The 24,043-nt window shown below is 39.2% G+C and overlaps 1 protein-coding gene across 2 annotated transcripts in view; it reads left to right on the top strand.

Moving 5' to 3' along the window:
• Positions 1 to 24,043, top strand: part of taok2b (TAO kinase 2b) — a 47,992-nt gene that overhangs the window by 11,413 nt on the left and 12,536 nt on the right. Inside the window, exons 3-17 of one of the 2 annotated variants that reach the window (XM_041815664.1) lie at positions 2,738 to 2,809; positions 2,900 to 3,001; positions 4,912 to 4,957; positions 5,039 to 5,135; positions 5,428 to 5,541; positions 7,863 to 7,954; positions 8,093 to 8,186; positions 10,706 to 10,787; positions 11,500 to 11,667; positions 13,622 to 13,828; positions 14,392 to 14,597; positions 14,773 to 14,950; positions 15,050 to 15,178; positions 15,733 to 15,936; positions 18,989 to 19,228. In XM_041815664.1, coding sequence (XP_041671598.1) covers positions 2,738 to 2,809; positions 2,900 to 3,001; positions 4,912 to 4,957; positions 5,039 to 5,135; positions 5,428 to 5,541; positions 7,863 to 7,954; positions 8,093 to 8,186; positions 10,706 to 10,787; positions 11,500 to 11,667; positions 13,622 to 13,828; positions 14,392 to 14,597; positions 14,773 to 14,950; positions 15,050 to 15,178; positions 15,733 to 15,936; positions 18,989 to 19,228 — 2,031 coding nt within the window. Of the gene's footprint in view, positions 1 to 2,737; positions 2,810 to 2,899; positions 3,002 to 4,911; positions 4,958 to 5,038; positions 5,136 to 5,427; positions 5,542 to 7,862; positions 7,955 to 8,092; positions 8,187 to 10,705; positions 10,788 to 11,499; positions 11,668 to 13,621; positions 13,829 to 14,391; positions 14,598 to 14,772; positions 14,951 to 15,049; positions 15,179 to 15,732; positions 15,937 to 18,988; positions 22,754 to 24,043 lie in introns of those variants that run through there. The other variant, XM_041815663.1, reaches the window with a different exon arrangement.

Here is a 24,043-nt window from a genome sequence, read left to right as displayed (position 1 = left end):
ATCTGCTTGTGGCTCTGCTCTGAGTGTGTGAGAGCATGCAGACTTTAAATTTGTGTCAGAATCAGCCAGAAATTGCACACTATATGTCCGACTAAAGGAAGCAAGAACTCAATTCACTCTTGTTTCTCTACAGTTCATATAAATCTTTTACCATTTAAAGGAAGTAAGAGCTGCCACTGGTTCTGCTGTATGTCATTTATGGTTTTAGCTGCTTACTTGCAAAAGACCCTGGTTATTTCCTCCTATCAGTTGCTCATTCTGTAGCCCAAACTCCTCCAACCCCTGCAACTTATAACTTATAGATAGAACTTCTATGGGTACAAATAGAGTAAGGTCAACCTGAACCCCTGAGTGGACACTGCCCCCCCGCTCCTCTGCTTAATTGTTATTTTAACTGAGGTCTCTTAGATTTAAAAAACTTCACTTAAAATGTTTTTACTCAACCGTAAACCACCGTTTTTGTTTCATTTATAAATTTCCAGGGAGAAAAGCTGTTAAAAATGGTGCTCCCTTTCTGCTTTGTGCTGCAAGTGATTAACCTGACATGTCAGATAGATTGGTTTCACACATCTATCTGGAAAACTACTGACAGACAGGGTTTGGGAGGGGGCAGAGCCTTTGGAAAAAAAACTCGGAAGGTCATTGGATGAACATTCTGTGTGTCACATCTTGACGGGCCAATCAGAGCAACAAAACACCAGAGGTGTAATGATTCATCAGTGTATATTGATATATCGATTGGTTGATTGATGATCCAGTCAGATTGATGGAAAGTCAAAACATCAATCTAAGTTGATGCCTCAAACTATGCTTTGTTTTGAAATTCCCCCTGCATGCCTGTTTCCGCCCCAGGCAGCGTCTACAGCAAGCTAGCTGCAAACTAGCTAACTAGCAGCAGTGGCTTAAAGTTTTGCAGCTGAGAGAAAGAGGATATCCTCTCCTTCCTCGGCTGTGTGGACATATTTCAGACAGACGCTACTGCAGGACAGAGCTCTCTAGTTTGCCAACTATGTCTAGATCTTTATCTGTATAACCGCCGTATGAGACCGTTCACGGATAAAAACGCTCCACTCATTATGGCTGAGGTAGCGCGAGAGCTGTCTGCAGCAGACCGCAGATACACAGAGGGAGAAGTCCGCTGCTGTATGTCTCCTTTAAAACACGTATTTTACATCACTGTCTCATGTTAGATTTATAATGAAAACATAAGCTGTCCAAACTTAACGTGGTTCAAGCAGGACAGCTGTTCATACCCCCCACCCCCTCGCTCTTGTTATGAAGCTGCACATCACAGGAGCATCTTTTATAACAAAACTTTGCTCTAGTCTACTGTCTAACCTTTTCATTTATTAAAATCAAGGTTGCAATAAATAAATTTAAAAAAAAATCATTATATAACATTATATGCCACATGTTTAAATCTCACCTTACATTTAAATCTTGTAAGCTGAATAAACTACAAAAATGTGAACTATCCTCCACATTAACAGCAGAAATATCTGTTGAAGTCCACGTGTGTAAATAAGTTTAAGAAAAGAATCTAAAATGGGACCACAGGCCAAACATTTTGATCATTATTATAAAGGGTAGCAGAAAAAATCCATATTGGTGCTTTAGAGTGATCTGAGGATGTGAGGAAATAAAAATATTTGGTACTGAAAATGTTTGCTGTTTTAAATCAACATGTTTTTAACACAAATGTGCATAGTTATGTTCGTAATTTAAAGGTAATCGGAGTAATCAGGTCTTTGCTGTTTTTGTTAAAGAGACATTTTTTATTAAACACAGAGACCTGTCACTAATATAATTGCAGAAACTGTTTTTTTCTGTAACTGAGAAATTTTTGCATAAAATCACCTGATATCGACTGTAGGGCTCTATATCAAATCGAATCAAAATCGTATCATGACGGATTTTGTGATATCATAAAATATCATATTGTGGTCCAAAATATTGATATCGTATCGTATCGGGATGACACTGGTGATTTACAACTCTACAAAACACGTGACGTCGTAGCTGCAATCGAGGTGCGCCACTACCGAGATATAAATTCCATATAAAACAGCATAACACGAACCATGGTGACTGTAGACATGTAAGTCCACGACTTTTGTCCGCTTTTGAATAGAAAACTACTCAGTGCCGTTCTTTGTTCTTCCTTTAATGAAGAAATGTCGTCAAGTTCTGATCAAACTGGCGCTTTAGCAGCATCCATGCTAATCTCTTCCTCCATAACTGCACCGGCTTCTTGTTGCTACTTGGCTTACGTCATGACTCCACTGTGCCCGAAAGTACTGCCCCTCGTTGCTGATTCGTCCTGTCACTTTCTAACCGGGCCCAAAACGATTCAGATGGGAGCTTTGCAAGATGGATTCACCAGTGAGAAACAGGGAAACGGGCGTATCCATCTGCTTTGCAAGGTTAGCAAGTGATTCCATAATGCCTTGCAAGTGGTTTGCGGCATGAGTCAGGGAGGGGTCTCCACTTTAAAGCAGCTTTTCTCACTTGTATGAATTTCAGGCATTTAAAAGAAAAAAAGCAGCTCCATTGAGGTAAATTTTCATGATTTTTCCTGATGTGTTCATACATCACCCTGACTACAAACAAAAATGTTACTGAGGGGCTGGCTGGACAAATCCTGGACGATGTCCGGTTAAACTTGGTCTCCAGGAGTGGAGTACGTATGTGAAAGGTCGATTGTTAACTGTTTGTTTTTCTCACCTGTCCTCTTTAGGCCCACGACATCCGCACCAATGAGGTGGTGGCCATCAAGAAGATGTCCTACAGCGGCAAACAGTCCAATGAGGTACCACATCTCTCTCTTTTTGTGAATCCTATGTTGTATCTGTTTATGAGTTGGGCTTCCAATGATTGTGTGTCTGCTCCGCTGCTACAGAAATGGCAGGATATCATCAAGGAAGTGAAGTTCCTCCAGAAGCTGCGTCACCCAAACACGGTGGAGTACAGGGGCTGCTACCTGAGAGAGCACACAGCATGGGTGAGTGTGCTTGTAATCTTTGTTTATATTGCTCCATATCTGTGATATCTGAGAAACAGTTTAAAGAAAAAGGAGAAACTGAAACCTCCAGACCATCTGTCTACTCTGTTCACTCTGCCGAGTTGTCTTTATGTTATTTCAATTCTGAATAAAACTGATATATTCCCCGTCTTTCTCTGTAAGGAAGTCAAAAACCGTCTTACTTTGATTTTTAAACAAGAAAATGTGAACACCTCATCCTGGATATCAACACTTGTGCTTTCTATGACTTCCTGAGTTTGTCTTCAAAGTAAAAAAGCAGAGTTGCCAAAGTCTTGATTTTATCCAAGTCTGACATTGAGCTTCTTGAACCAGCAGAGCCTGAAACTCTCAAACATGGATAAATTGCAGCTCCTGCTTCCTCCTGTTGAAACATTTTAAGAGTCATAGTTTCTTCAAAAAGATCTCAGTTCCCTGGGAAAGTTGCTAAAGTAGAGATGCTTTATATGGGAGAAAATATCTGCTTTTAACTAGCCTATGTTCTTTTTTTAACGCTGCTTACTATGTGTCAGTTCTGCATCACCTAGAGCAGACTCTTTTTTTTGGAATTTATTTTCATGAACCTCACTCCTTGGCTAATCTTTCTTTTACTTCAATCTTCTCATTTAAAAAAAAATATTTAAATTTCATCAGTCCTACTTTTATTTTTTAAGATTTGACAGGGTTGCCCCCCGATCCTTAATCCTTAACTTAAATTTATATGTGAGAGGTTTTAAATTGTTGATGGGCACATTGACTAAAACATGTTTTTATCCAGTCTTGGTTTTCTAGCTAATTTTTTCTTTATTTTAGTCATTCTTTAACCGCATGTTTGTCTACGGACGGGGTGAGAGAAGCCCACAGTGTCGGAGAGATATTAGCAAAAACAAAAAAAAATTAAAAAGAAGAAAAAAATGTCTTCAACAGAACAGACTCATTGTCACTAAAGGCTGTGGAAAAACAGTAGCACCAACATGACGGCTGAACAGTAAGGGTTAAAAGTTCTCTATCCATATGTTTATACGCTCTTCCTCATGTCCCCCTGTCCCTCTCTTAACCAGTGCGCCTTGAGATCCAATGAATATTTACTCAGTGCCATGCCTTGTAACATTTTATTAAAGCCCAATAGTGGGCTCATATTAACATATCAGCATTTTAGCACAATTCCAACAGTGCAAGATGCGTGACTGTGCGTGCATTATGTACAGATTAATAAACGCAATATTTCAATAATTAGACCACAAAAACGCAACACACCATCTGAAAATCTTTAAAGGGGACATAATATCCAAAAATTACCTTTTCAGGCTTTTCTAACAAAAATATGTGCCCCTGGCCTGTCCACAATCCCCTAAAGTACCAGAAAAATCCACACGGGACTCAAAATGACCTTAAAAAGTCTTGAATTTGAAGTTTAAAAGTGGGCAAGTTGAGACCTCTAAAAACAAATAAGAACAGCTGATGAGTTGGCTTTAAAGATGCTTTTAGTTGAATGTGGGTTAGAAAGCGGCCCTAGGAGACGGGTAAGGCCTAAGAAGGAGTCCTGTTTATATTCAAAAATTTAGATGTGTTAAAATCTATTTGAATGTATGTTTTATTTTGTTAAATCTATTTTTTTTTACTTTAAAGCATTTTATGATGCCTCTTTGTACAAATGGACCTCTATAGACAACTGTGATTGCCCTGTGGAGGACAGCATTAAAACACCTTTCTGGCAGCGCCTTTTAGATGAAAATCATCTTTCCCATTTTAACAAAACATCAGAGAACAATCTCCTGGTTGATGATAGGCTTCTCCTCTTTGGGTCAGGTTTTCCCATCTTTAAAAGCAGGTTTTGCATGTAGATCTTTAAAACATGCTGTGTTTTAATGCTCCCTCTCACTGTCTCTTAGCTGGTGATGGAGTACTGCCTGGGCTCAGCTTCAGACCTCTTAGAAGGTAAGTGGGAGACAAATCAGTGATTAAAAAATGCAAATGAGGCACAGTACATGATAATGCTTAATACCTGTCTCCTCACAGTCCACAAGAAACCCCTCCAGGAAGTGGAAATAGCGGCCATAACCCATGGTGCACTGCAGGGATTGGTTTATCTTCACTCTCACAACATGATTCACAGGTAACCGCTGTCCCTTTTCTCACTATCTGTGTCTGTTCACTCTCCTCGCCCACACTTTTGACTAGAGACAAAAAAACAGAGGGGAGAAAGCACAAAATGTGCTGCCCAGGAGAAGATTATGCAACGGAGGATGTGTTCAAACACACTGTGCAGCAACACAATTCAGTCCCCATTCTCAGATAAAACACTTTCAGTCTCATGTTGCTGCTTCTTTTTGTTTTGTCTTCCTCAAAATTATCCTGAGCATGCATTTCTTTCTCTCTGGTCACCTCTCTCTGTCTCTCTCTCTCAGGGACGTGAAAGCGGGAAACATCTTGCTAACAGAGCCAGGTCAGGTCAAACTGGGAGATTTTGGCTCTGCCTCCATCGTCGCCCCAGCCAACTCCTTTGTAGGAACACCGTACTGGTGAGACATCTGACAGTATCATCATCTTCATTATAATTAAGTCACCTTAATAGGATTTACCAGTATTACATCAAATTATGATGTAGCGAAGCTGCTACTTTTAGTGGATTTTAGGAAGGTTGATGACATCCTTTAGTAAATGCTAATGAATGCTAAGTTTGTCTCTGTTTCATGATAATCCACTTACAAGCTGTTTTTAAAGTTATAATCCCACAGAAACTCATCTTGGTTGATTTAGAGACATTTTGCCTATGTTGCCATAGAAACAGCCAGCAGGGTCAACGACTGCAGTTCCCAGAATTCTCTGGGTAGCAAACGTTGTCTGAGCAGCTAGATTTGACTACCTGCTTTCTTGTTTTGTAGATGCTTTTTTTAAATGAAACCATCACTGTTAGCAGTGACCATATTTAATGTGTCTACTTCAAAATAAAAGCGCAAATGATTTAATGGTTTAACTCTTCTACACCGAGGCAGTAGGAAATGTTCTGTTCATTCAGAGCCACCTGTTTTTAACAAAGGGTGAAATTTTTTTTAAACATATTGGTATTTATTTTTAATATTTCACAAATTATCTATGTAAAAATATGCAAAACATAACAATCTCTGCTTCTTCTTTCTCATTGTCTTTGAACTATCTGTCCCAAATATCAACATACACTGAAGCTTTCTTTTCAGGGATTAGAGTTTGTTCTTTTTCATGGTTGAGATTTCATGTAGGGATGGGCCAATTCACTTTTTTGTAGGTCCAATCTGATTCTGATGCATTAACACCAATACTCAGTATGAATTCTGATATAAAAAAACACTATTAATAGTCTTGTTTTGGTGTTATGGTTACACAGAGCTCTAGTAAACTTTAATATCATTCCCAATGCGTTTATTTACACTTTGTGCTGGCTTCACATAGAAACAGGTGGCAAAAACAAATGTTAGGATTTAAAATAAAATATTGCAAACTGCAGTGCACTGTAAAAATAGTAGTAACAACAGCAGCACATGGCTACTGCAGCAAACTGAGCATTAAAAAGAAGTGTATTACTGTATCAAAGGTAAATATGCATTAACAAAAACATATTAATGTTTTTCAAATCTCTTCACAACTAAAAATGATATATCTAGTGCTGTTGCAGCAGGAAGTTTTCAAACCAAAAATTGAGAAAAGTGCATTCTGCTACTGAAAACACCACATTTCCTGATGTGGGTTTTCATAATAAAAGCACTCAGAATGAGCTGCTGTCTATCATAACTCACTGCTATGTTAGTTTACGACACATGCATGCTACTGCATGTTGGCCCAGCAAAAATGCCTGGATTTGGATCGGTGACGTGGATCAGTGCCATCAGTCTGATGTCTGATATGAAAATAAAGATCAGGAAGAATTTGCACACTAGTCTAGATGACAGTGACACTTCTGTTTTTGACCACTATTGAAAAAAAGAAGAAAAAAAAAAGCAAGCACAACAAAACTGACAAAGAAGAAAAGTTAGCTCCAGTAGCAAGAGAAGCAGAACTAAACTCTTTGGATGTAAAAAGCAGAGAAGGTGAAAGTCATTACAGTTGCTAACACATTTTAAAGGCTGTATGTGGAAGCAGAGAGCACTGGCTACAAGTGTGTGCTCTGCTCATGCTCCATTACAACATCCCATCCTGAGCTAGTCTGGGGCCTTTCACTGATAGACACATGTCGTGATTTTGCACAAGTAACCTCTGCACCGGCTTTTTATTTGCAACATTGTGACATAACAGCACTCTTCATAAATCATAAATCTAATGTAGCCCTAAAATGCACATTTTTTTATTTTGATTTATCAAATCAAGAGACATTAGGCTATTCAATTCGTGTTGATTTTCATTTTGCCTCATTTTATTGTTTTCCTTTTTTTGTTTCATATTTTATAGACCACAGGCTGCACCAACTGTCAGTGTTAGTTCTAAATATCCCTATGTGGAACAAACTGAAGCTGCACCACTGTCATCACTAGGATGAAATAAGTCGTATGGTGATTACAAACATGTATATAATAATTTCTTTGGAGCACGTTGCGTTTAAGACATTTTTAAAAATCCAGTAATAAAGAAAGGAAACAAAACATTATTAGCAACAACCCTCACTTCAGTCACAGAGAGGCTTCAGTTTTTATGTGCAGTGCTCCAAACTTTAAATATCTGCCTGCTCGCCTCTGTCTGTGGCTGTGCTTTATTTATACTGTTGTAGTCGTTGGCTCTGACTGTGCGCCCTGAGGTGCTGTTCTCTGTTGGTCCAGGATCAAAGGAAAAGAACTGAAAATGGCTGACTTGCTTTGTTGTCTTCTCCATGTAGGATGGCCCCTGAGGTGATCCTGGCCATGGATGAGGGTCAGTACGATGGGAAGGTAGATGTGTGGTCACTTGGCATTACCTGCATAGAGCTGGGTAAGACATTAACATAAAAATACTTCTTTAATTTTGATAGTTTGTTTTTAGAGCCGAGCGCATTCAACTCTTTTTCCACTGTCTCCTCGCTCCTTTGTCTTTCTCTGTCACACATTGTTCGTTTTTGTCATTCTGCAGCGGAAAGGAAGCCTCCTCTGTTCAACATGAATGCTATGAGTGCCTTATACCACATCGCCCAGAACGAGAGCCCTGTACTGCAGTCCAATCACTGGTGAGAGTCACTCAACTTTTCTTTTTTAACCAAACAAGACCTTTGTTTCATAGTAAGCGTGACTTCTGTTGCCTCAGGTTAGAAATGATGCTTTACAAATTAAGTTTACAGTTTTTCTGAATTGAGTGAAAGCACTTATCTGAAGCCATTTTCAGGTTTAAAAGTATTTTTAAGTTAGATAATAAAAATGTATTTTTGATTTGGTACTTTAAAAAACAGTTGTTCATATTGTTTTATGCTGTTTGTTTTATTCATTGAGTCTCCATGATGAGAATAAAATGCATTCTTAAATCCTACAAAAAGAGTGTTAAATCGTACTAATCTACGTAGTATTTTCTGGTACAGGCAGTTTTTCCTTTACAGTATATATTCTGAGAGAATTACCTCAGCAGAAGTTTGCGTTGTCACAGCACAACAGTATAAGACTGCTGTGACATCTATAATGATGGATGAAATTGAGATGGTAGTGTACCTGGTTCTCCATGTGCGACTTTTTGCCGCTGCAAGGAAACAAGATATGTTCTAGAGATGGAAGCAGCGAGATGAAGTACCGTTAAAAAGCACAGGAGAGTCTGGGAAGTTATATGGCAGTATGAAAACAGGAAGGCTTTGTTTGTAAAAAGAAGTTGCAAGGGATTCGGGTGCAGATGGTCTTTGGTTAAGGCAGGCCAGGTTCATGTCCGAACTGTGGCTACTTTCTCGCATGTCTCCCCCCACTCATCCATCCATGTTTCCAACTTTATTCACCGTCCCCCTCTATGCATAAAGTCATAAAATGCCCCAAAATCATATCTTAGGGAAAAAAAGACACTATAAGGGAGTCATGATATGTTGTTCACATACAGACCTGTTATAAGTGTTGGCTCCTTGTGTGAATGACTGGAGCCTCCTCTAGTTTAAGGAATGGCTTTATTTTTTACTTTTTGTTTTGTTTATTATATTTTGTGGCTGTTTTGCCTTTATTGGAGAGATAGTAGGGGAAAACAGGTTTGGTTGTCACACTGTTACTCTAGTATGAACTGCTCGTCATCAGAACATCTTTCAGTAGTCATTCCTACATTAAATTGTAGCTTAAGGTGTTGGCCTGAAACTTACTGTGACAAAGAGGTAATATACTTTTAAAGACACTGTGACACATTGTGACAACCAACCCCGTCACAGGGATAGTTGTCACCCAATATGGGGTTGTCAGAATGTTATTTAAGACTTAAATTGCATTGACAAGTTGATAAAAACATAACTTGATGCATCTTAACACAAAATGAGCAGGGAACATGAAAGGGAACATCTTTAGTCCAGCCTATAGCAACGTAAAGAACAAAACAAATGGGCCTATCAGTAATGACATACTCTACTAAGCTACAAGCATTCAGTATCATGTGATGACCAACCCCAACTGGAATTTCTTGATAGCATCAAGGCTAACAACCCTCAAACACCAAGTTAGTTAGCTAACAACAATCTATACTATAGCTTTACTTTTTTAAGGGTAATAATTGTTTTGTTATAAACCCATTGTGTAAAAAAACTAGAAGAAGAATACTGAGGGGCTGAGTATTTACAGTTTGACATGAAAAACACAAAAAGTCCTCTTACCTCAAATTCAGCTGTCCTTCTCCAGAGAAGACTATGTTGGTGAGCTTTGGTCCACATTCTGCAAGTTTGCATACTGAATTTTGGGAGACAGCGTCCTCTGATGGCGAGATATAATGAGTGGGAAAACCAACCCCATTCTCCCTACAGTGGATAGAGCTGGAAACAGGGATGAGAGAGTGGGGATCGACGTGGTGAAAGAGCCACAGGCAAGACTTGAACCTGTGCCAACCATGTACATGGGGCCTGATCTTACCACTATAAGGCCATCTATGCACTTTTGCGGCTGTTTGAAAGATATAAAAAGGCAAATAGTACCAAATGAAGAGCTATTCCAGGGCACAGATGGCCCAGTGGTTAGGTTGCGCCCCATGTACTAGTACATGGACAGCCTGTCCAGGGGGAGAGACGTGCTCCTCTTCGCATTTCTGTCCCCCATTCTCTTATCCCTGTTTCTGATTCTATCCACTGTCTTCCTCTATCAATAAAGGAATAAAAAGCAAAAAAAAAAAAAATTTTTAAAAGTACCATACACTAGCTTCAATCCCTAACGGGGAGTCAAGCCAGTGCCACATAGTGGACAAGCACCATAAATGAATTGGCAATTTCCTGTCAAGTGGTAAACACACTGGTTTAAAAAATTGTGTTCATTGCAAAACACAGTAAAACTTCCTGTGTAAAGCTGCTGCTTTGATCATGTGTGGACACAAACAGAACTATTGCAAAGTGTGGGCGTAATGCTTTTTGACATCCTCCATTAAACCAAAAAACTTAGAACAGTATAAATGAAAGATAAAACTAAAATAGCCACATATGTTTTGAAAAAAATTAATCACTGAGAATGAATAAGTATTTCTTGGCTTCAGTTGTACCAAGCATATTTCACATCAGCAGAGCTCTTCTAATGGCATTTCAATTCTTTACAGGTCCGATTATTTCCGTAACTTTGTGGACTCCTGTCTGCAGAAGATCGCCCAGGACAGACCTACCTCTGATGTGCTGCTCAAGGTACAACACTTGGAAAAACAATCTGTTTGATTTTGAATGTGAGGCCAGACAGCCATTTCTCATCATCTCTTTGTACAAGATTATCTTTAAAGAAAATCTGGAGTTGAGTCATATACAGTGGAATACGGCACCTTTATTTCTTTGAGTCATAACCAGCTGCAGCCAGCACTCAGGACTGGAAAAAAGCAGACGTTTGTTGTTTCTGTTGGCTCACACACATGGTGGCATAATAAAAAGGCTCTAGAGATGACATGAAAACAAAATATTTGCCCAGCAATTTAACTTCAGAGGGGAAAACTTACAAAATGCAGAGACATAGTGTGTATACTTAAGTGGGTATTCACCTATTTTATAAAACTGCAAACATTTTGATAGTAGATATATCAGTTTGAGAAATGTGTTCAAGTATAGAATGTATTTTTGAATATTGTTATTAAAGACAAAATATCCAGATTCTCCATTATGAGCCTGTTAAATATGTATTTTTGTGCTCTATATTCATCCACTGCAGTGAATTCACTATAGCATTTTTTACAGTTTTATGGCATTATTTAGACCTAACAAGTATTGATTAATCAGATTTTATATCAGTTAATCCTTACATCTAGGGACTTTGATTCCTGTGCTTAAGAATCCTGTTTATGCTCCATTATTCATGAATTCTCTCTGTCCACCTCTGTCTCCCTGTCTCTTCACTTTTCTGTCCACCCAGCACCATTTCCTATGCAGAGAGCGTCCCATGACGGTGGTGATGGACTTGATCGCCCGCACCAAGGATGCTGTCCGCGAGCTTGACAACCTGCAGTACCGCAAGATGAAGAAAATCCTTTTTCACGAGGCGCACAATGGCCCCGCACCAGAAGGAGGTGACGAGGAAGAGGTAAGGAGGAGAAAAAGGAGAGCGGAAGAAGAAACGGAGATGTTGGGTTTCATATGAGAGTAAAAAAGTCCACTTTGTGTGAAATATTTGACAACTTAGGGCTGCAGTTTGACCTTTTTCTGTGTTTTAAAGAGTTGTGCAGCTAAGAGTGTTTAAAAGTTTTACAAGTGAAAAAATCCCCTGAGAAGCTGATGACATTTGCATCAGAAAAAAACAACAAAAATCTTAAAGAGAATGTGAAAGAGAAGAAAGTGTAATTTTTTCATTAGTCCTTATTTCGTAAAACCTGATTCAAACAAGCAAAAGCACACAATGTGATAAATGTCAGCTTTCATTCTGTAGTGTTCTGCAAATCAGAAATGCTGCTTCATCTTTAATTTTTTAGTTAGATTATTGATCTTTTCCATTATGGCGTGATCAGTATTGGATATCACAACTTTAACTTAACATTAATGTTACTGCTTTGATATTTTGACTGAGTGTATTTCCTCAGAGCCATGCATCGTGTTGACATGTAATGTATTTCCTGCTTACCTCAGTTTATAAAAAAGGGAACCTTAAAAGGTTTCGCATAATTGTGTACATGTGAAACTGCAAATACAGTTCAAACTTAAAAACTGGGCACAAAGGGTGACTGCAAATTTAGCTGGACTCCAGACAAAAAAGATGAAGAAGAAGCTGCATGAAGCACTCAAAAAGCAACTGTGTTTGAGTCAGAAGTATGTTTAAGGGTCTATAAGGGGAAAGAGCTCTCTCTAATCCATCCTGCCTTTGTATAGACTTGTTGTTATACTGTAAACTTTGTAGCCTTCCTCTTCATACAAAGCCTTTTGTTTTCAGCAACATTTAACTTCAGCTTGTTGTTCCTCTGAAAAAAGGAAACAAAGGAATGCTGAGTATGTGTGGCTGCGTTTCTCTTCAGGGGAGGCTCATTTCTCACTTCACTATGATTCAGTTTTAATTCTTTGAAAATTAGTATAAGCATTTGAAATGAAAATACTGAAAAAATCTAAATTCATCACAACAAACAAACAAAAAATATTTAATGGAAACAAGCAATTCTTATTAATTTGGCATGTGCACATTTTACTGGAAGAAAGGAGGATTAATGCAGTCAGATTGATAATTTCACCAACTAAAAATGTTATGATTGCATACAATCTTTTTTTCCATGAGGAAGAAGAGACTAAGACAGAGTGATGTTTTAGATGAGACTAAAGTGTTTGTGCTGGACTGTCAGAAATTTAAAGTTTGAAGAAAATCAACATTTTGTATAAAAGTAGTAATTGTAGGGACTTCATAATGACTAAAATGGGACTATGTTTTTGAGCTTTCACCATCTAAATCTACACTAAACTATAAAGGTTAAAAATGAGAAAATTTGACTAGAACTCATGCGCGTTTTTATTGAAAGACTAAATCAAAAACAGCTGCCAAATTAACACTGAGTCAGAGAAACCTTAAGGTTGCTATCAGCATCTCTCGGGTTAATTGTTGCCAGTTTAACTGTGAAAAGATGTTTGGTTTTTTTTAAACCAGCTAAAGCCAAAGATAATGAGAGGTCTATTATTTTTTGCACTAAACATTATTGAAAAATACTGTTGCACATCATGTTTTATGTCATACTGTGCTGGCACAAAACCTTAAAAGACCCATATTTAAGTCTTAATAAACTCCCTGCCTTTATTTGGAATCACTTCCTGGGGTTGTCTATATCACACTATCCATAGCAGAGAGAAAACAAATCCCACTGCTATTTTTCCAAGTATTGTTAAGCCCTAGTTCAGCCTATATATCTAGTTCTTTTTCTTTATATTTGTTTGACAAAATCATGTGAAATAAATACACCAGAGCCACTGCAAATATTCTCCATGAGGTAAAGAAACCCCAATCACCATTCTGTTACCCAGGACTTTTCACACCTTCTGACTAAACTTGTCCCCTCTCCCTACAGGATGTGGAACAGTACATGCTGCGCACCGGCACAGTCAACAGCATGGAGAGCTCCCACTCTCTGCCCTCCATGTCAATCAGCGCCAGCTCCCAGAGCAGCTCCGTCAACAGCCTGGCAGACGGCTCCGACGACAGCGGGGAGATGGCCATGATGCAGGAGGGCGAGCACACCGTCACCTCCAACAGCTCTGTTCTGCACAAGCCCCTGGTCAGTCCAACCTAAACTTTCTGTAGGTCTCCTTCTACCCCCTTTAATCCAGTTCACCACGCTCTCCATCAGACAACAAATATGTGTCAAAAAAGAGAGTTAGCAGCTCTTTGCAGCCATTTTCTTTCATATTTGAGGTGATTAAAGCACCTTCTTCAAAAAAGAAGAAACAGTTACATTTTTGAAAATGATGATGGCCCCAAACCAAAGTAAGTGTTTTTTTCCCCTTCAGTGCTGCAGTAAAATGCTTTCCTTTAGTTTCTTTGAGAGGTACTGTTCTCACAGGTGAGTTTTACACTTGCGGACCTGCACCACCTGCTGGAAATGAAAGGTAATTGCAGCACAGTGTTGACCTGCAGACATTAAGGAGATGAGGTGGCATCTGTGAACAGAGATCACCAGAAAAACTGTTTTGGTGAACCTTCACTAAGCCAAACCCCCAAAACTAGAACTAGTGTAAGATGAGGGTATTTCCTTCTTATTATTACCATTTTAGTAAATACGTGACATTTCACTGAAAGAAGACAGAGTCCAAAGTTCCTATCTTTGTCTCCACTATGCAGAGCCATGACAACATCTATGATGATCCATATCAGCCTGAGGTGGAGTCACAGCGAGAGGCGTCGTCTGCGGGTGGTGGAGGAGGCGGAGGAGGAGGGAGGCGTCGTCGAGGCAGAGACCATTTCGCCACCATCAGGACGGCCTCGCTTGTCACCCGTCAGATCCAAGAGCATGAGCAGGGTTCGGCTCTGAGGGAGCAGATGTCTGGGTATGCCTTCAGAAGTTTCAAAGAGTCTTTAAAAATCTTAGAAATCTAGAAAATAAAACCTTGACGTTTGACCTAAAAACGAGAACAAAGAAACCTGACAGTGAAATCTGTTTTTGAAATAAAAAGTCAAGTTATCCAACAGGGGTTTCTTACTTCCTGTCTCATCTCCTCAAAGGTATAAGCGAATGCGGCGGCAGCACCAGAAGCAGCTGATGGGTCTGGAGAACAAGCTGAAGGCAGAGATGGACGAGCATCAGCTGAGACTGGACAAAGAGCTGGAGAATCAGAGGAACAGCTTCTCCATGGAGGGAGAGAAACTATCCAAGAAGCACCTGGCCATCCTGGATAAGGAGGTGAGGAGGCAGGATTGAGGGATGGTGATAAGAGGACAGAGGGATCACAGCCAGAATTTTAAATGATGCGGTGGTTTGTGGTTTTTTCCTTTTTTAAAGACCAAGGCAGTCCTGACTGAGGAGAAGAAGTTTCAGCAGCACATTTTGGCCCAGCAGAAGAAGGAGCTGACCAGTCTGCTGGAGTCCCAGAAACGACAGTATCGCCAACGCAAGGAGCAGCTCAAAGAGGTGCTGCTATGATTGTTAATGAATTGCTAATCAGTTAGCTAACACAGGAGTTTTGAGTGAGAAACACAGCCGTTCAATTCAGCTGTACTGTCATGCAATATATTCCTTTTAGCATGTACTTTTCCTTTCAGTCTGCAGGATGAACATTTTGTTTCTAAATCTAAATTTAATTGAAAGGAGCTTTAATATTCAGTCATCAAAATCAAACACAGCAACGGTGATTTTCTCTGATCCTTTTCTTGTTTATGATTGTCACTTTATTACTTTGAAATTTCATTTCTAGTTTGATTTACAGAATTAGAAGATCTAAACCGTCTGACCCTATTGGCACGTATACAGTCATATTCATTACAAGTTCTGTCCCTGAGAAAAGAAAAGTGGTAAATTACTGTGGTAAATTAGGACTGATACCAAAGTGGTAACATTGTCCTGCTCAGAAATGAGGTCAGAAATGGAAATAATAACACAAATAAAGATAACACAGGCAACACCATTCTTTAAGTTTGACGCTGATGCAGTTCACCTCACATTGTGTACTTCCTGTTTTTTGAAAGGAACTCAATGAGAACCAGTCGACACCAAAGCGTGAGAAACAAGAGTGGTTGGTACATCAGAAAGAGTGTCTGCAGCAGCTGCAGGCGGAGGAAGAGGCCAACCTCCTGCGACGGCAGAGGCAGTACTACGAGCTGCAGTGTCGCCAGTATAAGAGGAAGATGCTGCTCGCACGTCACAATCTGGAGCAGGATCTGCTCCGAGAGGTACAGATTTCTAGATTTAACTGTCAGCAGAAGATTAACAGATTATTCTCACATAAAATTAGAGGCGGGTGATATGGAAAATATATCATCATTTTTTAATAGCCAGCTCACAAATTCATTTTTATCGTGATTTTTTTGGGGTTTTTTTTTTTTTCAATTTTTAAGACAAAATTGTGTCAATGACCAAAAAAACCAAACTTCCTCTCTAGATAATTTTTCTAAACAAGTCACATTTTTCTTTTCTTCTGCAACAACCTGTTGGTCAATGCATTAAATATTTTAAGATTTGCCATTTCATAGTTGGCACCATCAACTAAGGGGGTTTGAAGGTCATTTCACCAAATACTTAAACATTAAACATTTATTTTCCTGCATTCTGATCTATTTCATGGAACCAATTTCTGCATTTTCTGTGCCACTTTAAAATTATGACTTGTGTAACCTCTTTCATTGTTTTTATATCTATTTAATTGCTTATCAGACACATTTTAACACCTTTATTTTTTTTTTAAAGCATGTGGACTACAATAGAATTCCTGTTCATATACAATTTTATATCAGAGAGCTGCTTCAGCCTTTTTATAGCCAGCCAAAATAAGTAAATGTAAACAACCAACAATCTGAGACTCCTGGTCATGTACTAAAGTGGTGACTGTTATTTTAACATGAAGGAGGAAAGAGCTAAAAGTAAAAGCAGATTCTACAAAAAACAGATTTATGTTATGCATCACTTTACCATCACAATGGGGATGTGTGCATGCGCTACAGTCAAATCATAGAGCAGGCAGTGTTCATCAAGTTGTGTGAAGCATGTCACACTACCTCCGTTTTCTGCAAACCAAAACTACAAGTCTTGTTTCCAGGACTAATCTATGAGTCTGTCTAATGTCACCTTTAGTAATCCAAAACCTGAACTGACCACTGGGCATTCAGAGTCTTGTGTGTTAAAATGTACAGACAACAGGAATGTATCCCTCTAGGATACCTTACCATGATGCTTGAGGCAGATATGTATTCATGCCATCAGCAGCACCTCCTCCTGGTGCTCATATGTGCTGTGTTCACATAGACTAAACAAAGCTTTTGACATAGTTAGAAATGGCTTATGACATGCAAGGAAAACAATTGTGAGTCATAAGTCTAGTTGTAAAAAATATGAAGTCACATGTAGCTTGACCTTAGAGTCACCATCAGAAGCCTGGACCCAGTGTGTGATGACACTAGGACAGGGTTTGGATCTGAAATCTAAAAAAACGTCTTTAAGACCCAAAAGGAAAGAGGGCAGTTATTGTCGGATCAGAGTTTTAGTTGATATACATAAAAAACAGTGCTTAAAGCTGATATAATTCCTTTTTTAATCATATACAGAGCAGTATCTGTTTTCTCATTGTTGTTCAGCTCTCATATTTTTTTTTGAATAAAAACTTACCCTAAACTAACCAATAACCTCACCTTGAAATATTCAAAGAGTTGAATAAAAAACATAGCTACTGTTACTGTTAGCTGAAACATCCTCTTACATTTGAATGGTAATAGACGTCATGTGGGTCTGAGGGTCAAAGCTTAACCCTCAGACCCACCTTAAAAAAAAAAATCACACTTTACCCTTAAGGCCCTTTTAGGTCACTGGATATATTTAAAAATATTAAATATGAAAATAAAAATGGGGGGCGGGTCCATTAACTCCAGTTCTCATCTTGTTTAGCAAATGTGAATTCATTTTCATAATTTTAACCCTCTTAGTGGAAGTTTATTAACATAATGCCACACAAAAATATCTGATGAATGTTGAGGGGATTTTTTGTGCAGGTATCAGTATGGGGCATGTCGATGATTAGCAACTACACTGATTTTGATGTGCAGTTAAAAAAAGTACAAAAAAACCCACACTTTCCCCTGCAGACCTAAAAAGGATACAATAAGTAAACAGCCTTCATAAATGATATAAAAATGATACATGGATATTACATTCAAATTATTCTATTAACCTTTTGAGCGCTGAAAAAAATTGATTTCAAACATGTAAATATTGTTTTTGTTTGCAGACAGGTAGAAATGTACGATTCTGTCCCTGAATCTGGTTCCCAAACTTTTTTACGATGCAGATATGGTTGCAAAAATCATGTTACACCATTTTTAAAAGAGTAACTTGGCTTATAACTCTCTAAATCTCTAAAACCCTGAATGTAAGATTTTACGCCATAAAATGTAACCTGTTGGAAAAACCATGTAATGTCTCTGCAGATCAATCCTATAAGAAATGAGGGAATCAGCATTGAAGGCATAAGTCCAGGATGCATTCCCAGTATAATCAAATTCAGCCTTTTTTATACCATGGCCTCAAGATACAAAATTACAGTTTTTCTTGGTTTTCATCAATAAATATTTTTTTCAACACAGATTTCAATGTGTGTTTTAAACCTACACATTCACACACACTAATTTTTCAGTACACACACACCAGACTCTGACATCCAGAGAAAACACCCAAAATAGTTTTATTTGAAATAATTTGTTTCTGTGGCCTACAGTCACTGTTATATCCTATCTAAAAAGGCAATTATCTCTCACAATGCCTTTCAGCAAACATTGAAAAATGGCAACATCAGATTTTTTTGTGGGTGCAAAAACCTTTAATGACAGGGTTACAGAGGAATTACCAGGATTTCATCGGTATTGCAATGGCAGTAGAATGAAAATAAGTGGTTTTAATGATAGTAAATGGGGTCAAAAAGGGCTCCAGGGGAAAACTGACAGTTTTTGTCCACACAGTGGAAAATTTTGTCAGCACAGTGTGGATGCTGAAATCTAAAGTCACTTATAAAGTTAACACCTTTGTCAGATATCATCATCTCAGACAATAACAGCCAAGATAAGTGCAAAAAATTTAAAGCCCTCAAAGGGTTATTGGAGGGCCTGAGGGCTATATCTTTTCTAACTGTTCTCGAAATATTTACTCACAAATACTTTTGCAGACCATCCAGTTGAGTTTACTGCCATCCCAGTTCAACAAACCCCTCCCTCCTCTTCATAATCTCCTTTTCTCCCCCAGGAGCTGAACAAGAAGCAGACCCTGAAGGACCTGGAGTGCGCCATGCTCCTGCGTCACCACGAGTCCACCCAGGAGCTCGAGTTCCGCCAGCTGGGCCTGGTGCAGCACACGCGGGCTGAGCTGATCCGCACGCAGCACCAGACGGAGCTCACCAACCAGATGGAGTACAACAAGCGGCGCGAGCAGGAGCTGCGTCAGAAACACGCCATGGAGGTCCGCCAGCAGCCCAAGAGCCTCAAAGTGAGTGAGAGCAACCAGAGCCAGGGGTCTCCTGAGGAGGGGGAGAGCCCGACGACTGGGGGGCATGGCTTGGGCAGCGAAGAGGGGGAGTTAGAACTGGAAGTGGAGGGCGAGTTAAAAGAAGAGGGTGAGGTGTTAGCTGAGGAGACATTTGATGGTCAGGAGGAGTTCAAGTCTGAGGTTAGAAGTGAAGTGGAGGAGGAGGGAAGGGAATCTGTGGTGAAACAGAACGATGAGGAAGATCAAACTCCAAGCAGAGAGGATGAGGAGTGGAAAATATGTGAGGGAAAGGCAGAGGAGAGGGAAGTAGAAGGGGTGCAGCAGTGGGAATACGAGGATAACCAGAGTAAAATTGCACATTTAGACACAGATGAAGAAGAAGAGTCAAGGGGTGTTGCCGACGGCTGTCCATCAGAGCTCATCTCACCCCTAACTCCAGAGAGGAGACGACTTCGTGAGCGAGACATTGATGAACTGTCAGAGTTTTACTTCCCTGACGCTCCAGAGCTAGAGCCCGTCCCCGTCTCCCCCCCTTCTCCTCCCCCTTCCTCAACCCAAGCGTCACTCCCATCCTTCTTCTCCCACGCCATCTGCCTCCTTCTCTCCCTCTCGGCCGCCGCCCAACCCTCCAACCTCACCCTGCTGCTTCTCTCCATCTTCCTCCTCTCACTCCGCCGCTCTCCTCCTCTGCCCTCAGTGGCCTCACTGCTCCTCTCGGCCGAGCTCGCCTTCTTTGCGCTGTTCTTCTCGTACCTGTTCCTACGCTCCTGCTGCTCCCTGTCCCTTTCCACATACCTGTCCCTCAGCCTCTGGGCGAGCGGCCTCTTCAGTTTAGGCCTCTCCTTCAGTTTGGGGATTTATTACATCCCTATGATTCTGATTTCTGCCTCCTTCCTCAGCTCTCCCTCACTCTTCCTCTCTCTTTACCTTGTGGTGGTACTCGTCATCAGGCCGGCCCGCGACTTTCTCCAGAACGCACCTCGCAAAGTTAACCGCCTCTGCATGCGAGTGCTTTTCCGATTGCCGCGCCCCCTGTTTGCCATGTGCCAGTCAGTCCTGGGCGGTATGGCAGAGAGGAATCTCTATGAGATGTTTCCAAAAGCTGGGCGCAACTGGGGTGTGCGTCAGTCCAGAATCCCTGTCTCTTTGAGGAGTCTGCCATTAGAGTATCAGGCTTGTTGCAGTCATGCCACACCGTTCGCCAGAGGTCTCCTCTGGATGAAACGATTCTGCAGACGGCCCCTAGGGGTCATGGCAGATCTCGCTAACTCCATAGTGTTAAAACTAGCCACGCTGCTTGCTAAAAAGCTGCCCCCAAATGTGCGTATCAAACTGCAGACCGTGGGTCTCTTAAAGAAGGAAACTCCAAGCAGACTGCCCCGACTGCTGCCCAGAGAGGTGAGAGAGAGGAGGCAGAGGGAGAGGAGAAGGAGAGAGAGGGAGAGGCAGAGGAGGGAGGAGAGAGAGAGGATGTATCGAGACGAGGTTAGGTGGGAGTGTGGGTTAAGAAGGACCTCATCTGGGAGGTTTGTCAGGGGGAAAATTCGGCCGTGGAGATAAAAAAAAAAAAAAAAAAAAAACAAGCTGAAGGGAAAGAGAAACGTGTGTGCTTTATCATGACACGTCATCCATCCTTTGCATCGTTTTGGTTTCAGCCTGCTTGAATAAGCCCCCTACTGGTTTCCAGTCACATTTGAGAAAAATGAGACATATTTGACCCCGCACATTACCTGCAGGCTGAAAATTGTTTTTTGGCTGTTGATCCAAATGTGCACACGAGCCACACTGCTGACTCAGCGAGCTCTTCAGATGTAAACAAACACACCATACCCAGTGAAGTTTTCTCATTATTTTGCTTTTTGTAAAAGTTTCTTAAAGTTTTTTTTTATTTTATTTGATTTTATTTTATTATTTTGCTCTTAATTTGTAAGACAAATATTTGAATGGTTATTTTTTGGACCACTTTTGTGCAATCTTTTGTTTTGGTTTTTCTTAGCATTGGTCTTATTTCACAGGGTGCACTGGTACCTCAGTGCTCAGAACAAACCAGATCTGCAGTGTTGCTTGGCTTCTTAGCTGTAATTTCAACCCCCAAAGCTGAATACTGTGAAGAAGAAACATATAATTTCACTAAAATCACCCTGAACACTAGCTCTCCGAGTTTTAATCAAAGTGCAATAAACAGGAAAGCAGAAATATCACATTTAACATCATCAAAGTCTGACTTTAAAGGAGTTTAAATCAGAGCTTAGAGACACTTAGCTGGAACTTTTAGCATATCTAGTGCTTTATTTTATCTAGTGATATCATTATAATAATATAAAATATAATTCACAGCAGATTATATCTATCTTTTATATTATACTTGGTTATAATGATGATATTGCACTTTATGCAATAGTCTAGTTATTATTTACTATGTAAACATTTAGACATTAGTTCCTTTAATCATATAAATAAACCCGTTTAGTGCCTAGCTTCAAGTGTTTGCACAAATACGTTTGGCCTGTTGTGAAGCGACATATCCTACATTTGATCTGAAGCATAATTAAGCTTTAGTAAAAGTTTAATATAATAGACCCTATTTAATACTTGATGTAGCTTTATTTATATGAAGCCATAAAGACAATCTTTTGAGACATGCAATCATAAAATTAGTCCAAAGGTTGATGCAACTACTGAATGTGAAAGTGGAAGAGGGAGGAAATGCTAATAATAGCAGACATCGGTTTAGCTTTGCACTGTCCCAAAGACTTTGAAAAACACCAGGATTGGCAGAGGAGAGTTCTGCCATGTGGACCTGCAACCAATAATTTATGATCAGGCAGTAAAAACTAGAAAGAAAGTAGCAGAGAAATGCCTTTTACACCAAAAAATTCAAACAAACCCCAAAGAAATTCAGGTTACCCTACTTGCGCTTTTGCTTGTATGAAGACTAAATTACTGAAAAGCCCTGATGTTTTCTTTATTTAAATGAAGTCTAATGAACAATGACTGGCAGCATAACAAGCAGAAATCTGAGAGTATAAGGAGTTAAAAATCTGCCTATTTTCTAAGGAAACCTGCTGCAGAAGTAGTGATTATAAATGATCGTTTTGAAGGGAGATTTTCCCGGTATTTAACAGATGAACGTTTAAAAGCCATCTTAATGAAGAGGAACTCCATGTTAACTGGACTTTATTCCAGATGACCTGCATTTGGAAAGTGCAGCTTTAAAAAGTAATTTTACACCAAAAATTGTTCTGTTTGAATGTAACTTATCGGCCATTGATTTCATTCAGTGAATTCCTGTTCCTCTGTGTATGTTTACATGTTTGTATCCTGTTTTGTTGTGACACCGTCTGAGTTATATCACCTTGAGTTTTTTATATATTTAATTTATGCAGTATTTATAAGACTGCATTGTGTTTGGCAGCCATTTTGTTCTCCTTTTATCCTCATTTTAGCTGCATGAGTGTTTGTGTACTGTATGGCTGTGCGATCGCAAGCATAGAAAAGTATTTTGTCATACTTTCAGAGTTTTCTTTACACAGAAAAATAAATTCTTTTGTGTGGAAATCATTGTCTTGTTTGTTTTTATGATTTCTGTCTCCATTATTTCATTATTTATGTTTCCCCTGATTCATCAAACAGAAGGAGTATTTATATTTATACATTTATTTTGCTCATGATCATTCCTCCTGTATCATCATACCCACATTTATATCTGTTGTCTTTTTGTGCCCTTCCCTTTGTCTGAAAACCACCAGAAATAATGGCAGCAAACGAAGTAGCTATTAAAACCAACAGATGAGGTAGTGGTTCCCAACCTGGGGTCTGGGCACCCCAAGGGGGGCGCCAAAGATCTCAGGGGAGGCTGCAGGACCCTGTTGGTTCTGATGTCAAAATTAGATGAACTTATATTTTTTTTAAATAATGATTAGAAACATAATGTACAACGGCATATAAGGGCCAATCTAAAAGATAAAAAATAATAGAGTATTTTTTAATCAAAAAGGTCACCATTTTTTGGGGGGTTTGAGGTTAGAAAGTCTTTTATTTGCAAGAAAAACTCAGAATTTAGTGTAGAAAGTTGTAAATTTACAAGTTTACAAATTCTTAATTTTGACACAAGAAACTACAAAATTTCAGGTTTTTAAGATTTTAAATTTGCAACAGTTGAAAGTCAAAAATTTATTTATCTCAAATCCTAAATTTTGGTTCATGTGCATTTATGACTTTTAAGTTTAAATCTTTTTTTCCCTTTGAATCAACAACTTATTAAACTTGAGATTTTCAGTTTTTTTCTTTCCACCTCATAACTAGTCTGTCATATTAAATTACACATCACATAACCTTATTTTAGATAAATGGCATAACATGTAAGACCTTAAGTTAATGGCTGAATGTGAAAAAGTAAATAGTGTTTTTTTCATTTTAAATGCCTACACAGATCAGTTTGATTCCCTCTAGAAATAACCTCAGACATCTGCATTTCCCTTCATTTGCATTGCATAGGTATTTTTCTTGGTGTCCATATCTGTAATTTTTAGTTTAAAAATGAGTAAGAAAGTTTTTTTCTTGATCTTGAGGACGCCCATCTTTTCATAGAAGGGATAAAAGGAACAACATTTAAGGCATTAACCTCCGGAAACCTGAGCTTTCGTATGAAATGCAAAAATGTTTATCTACCTATATTAGGGATAAATGGGGCCTGATAAATGTGACACAAAACAATATTGTTATTTCTTTACTTTTAGAAAGTCATTTTCATTGAGAATATGTTTTTAAAATCTAAAATATGAAAAATACCATAAAACCCCATTAAAAAAAATC

Source organism: Cheilinus undulatus, linkage group 20, assembly GCF_018320785.1.
Source record: "Cheilinus undulatus linkage group 20, ASM1832078v1, whole genome shotgun sequence".
Taxonomy (NCBI): domain Eukaryota; kingdom Metazoa; phylum Chordata; class Actinopteri; order Labriformes; family Labridae; genus Cheilinus; species Cheilinus undulatus.
Note: the sequence above shows the minus strand (reverse complement) of the source record. Positions and strands in the feature narration are given on the sequence as shown.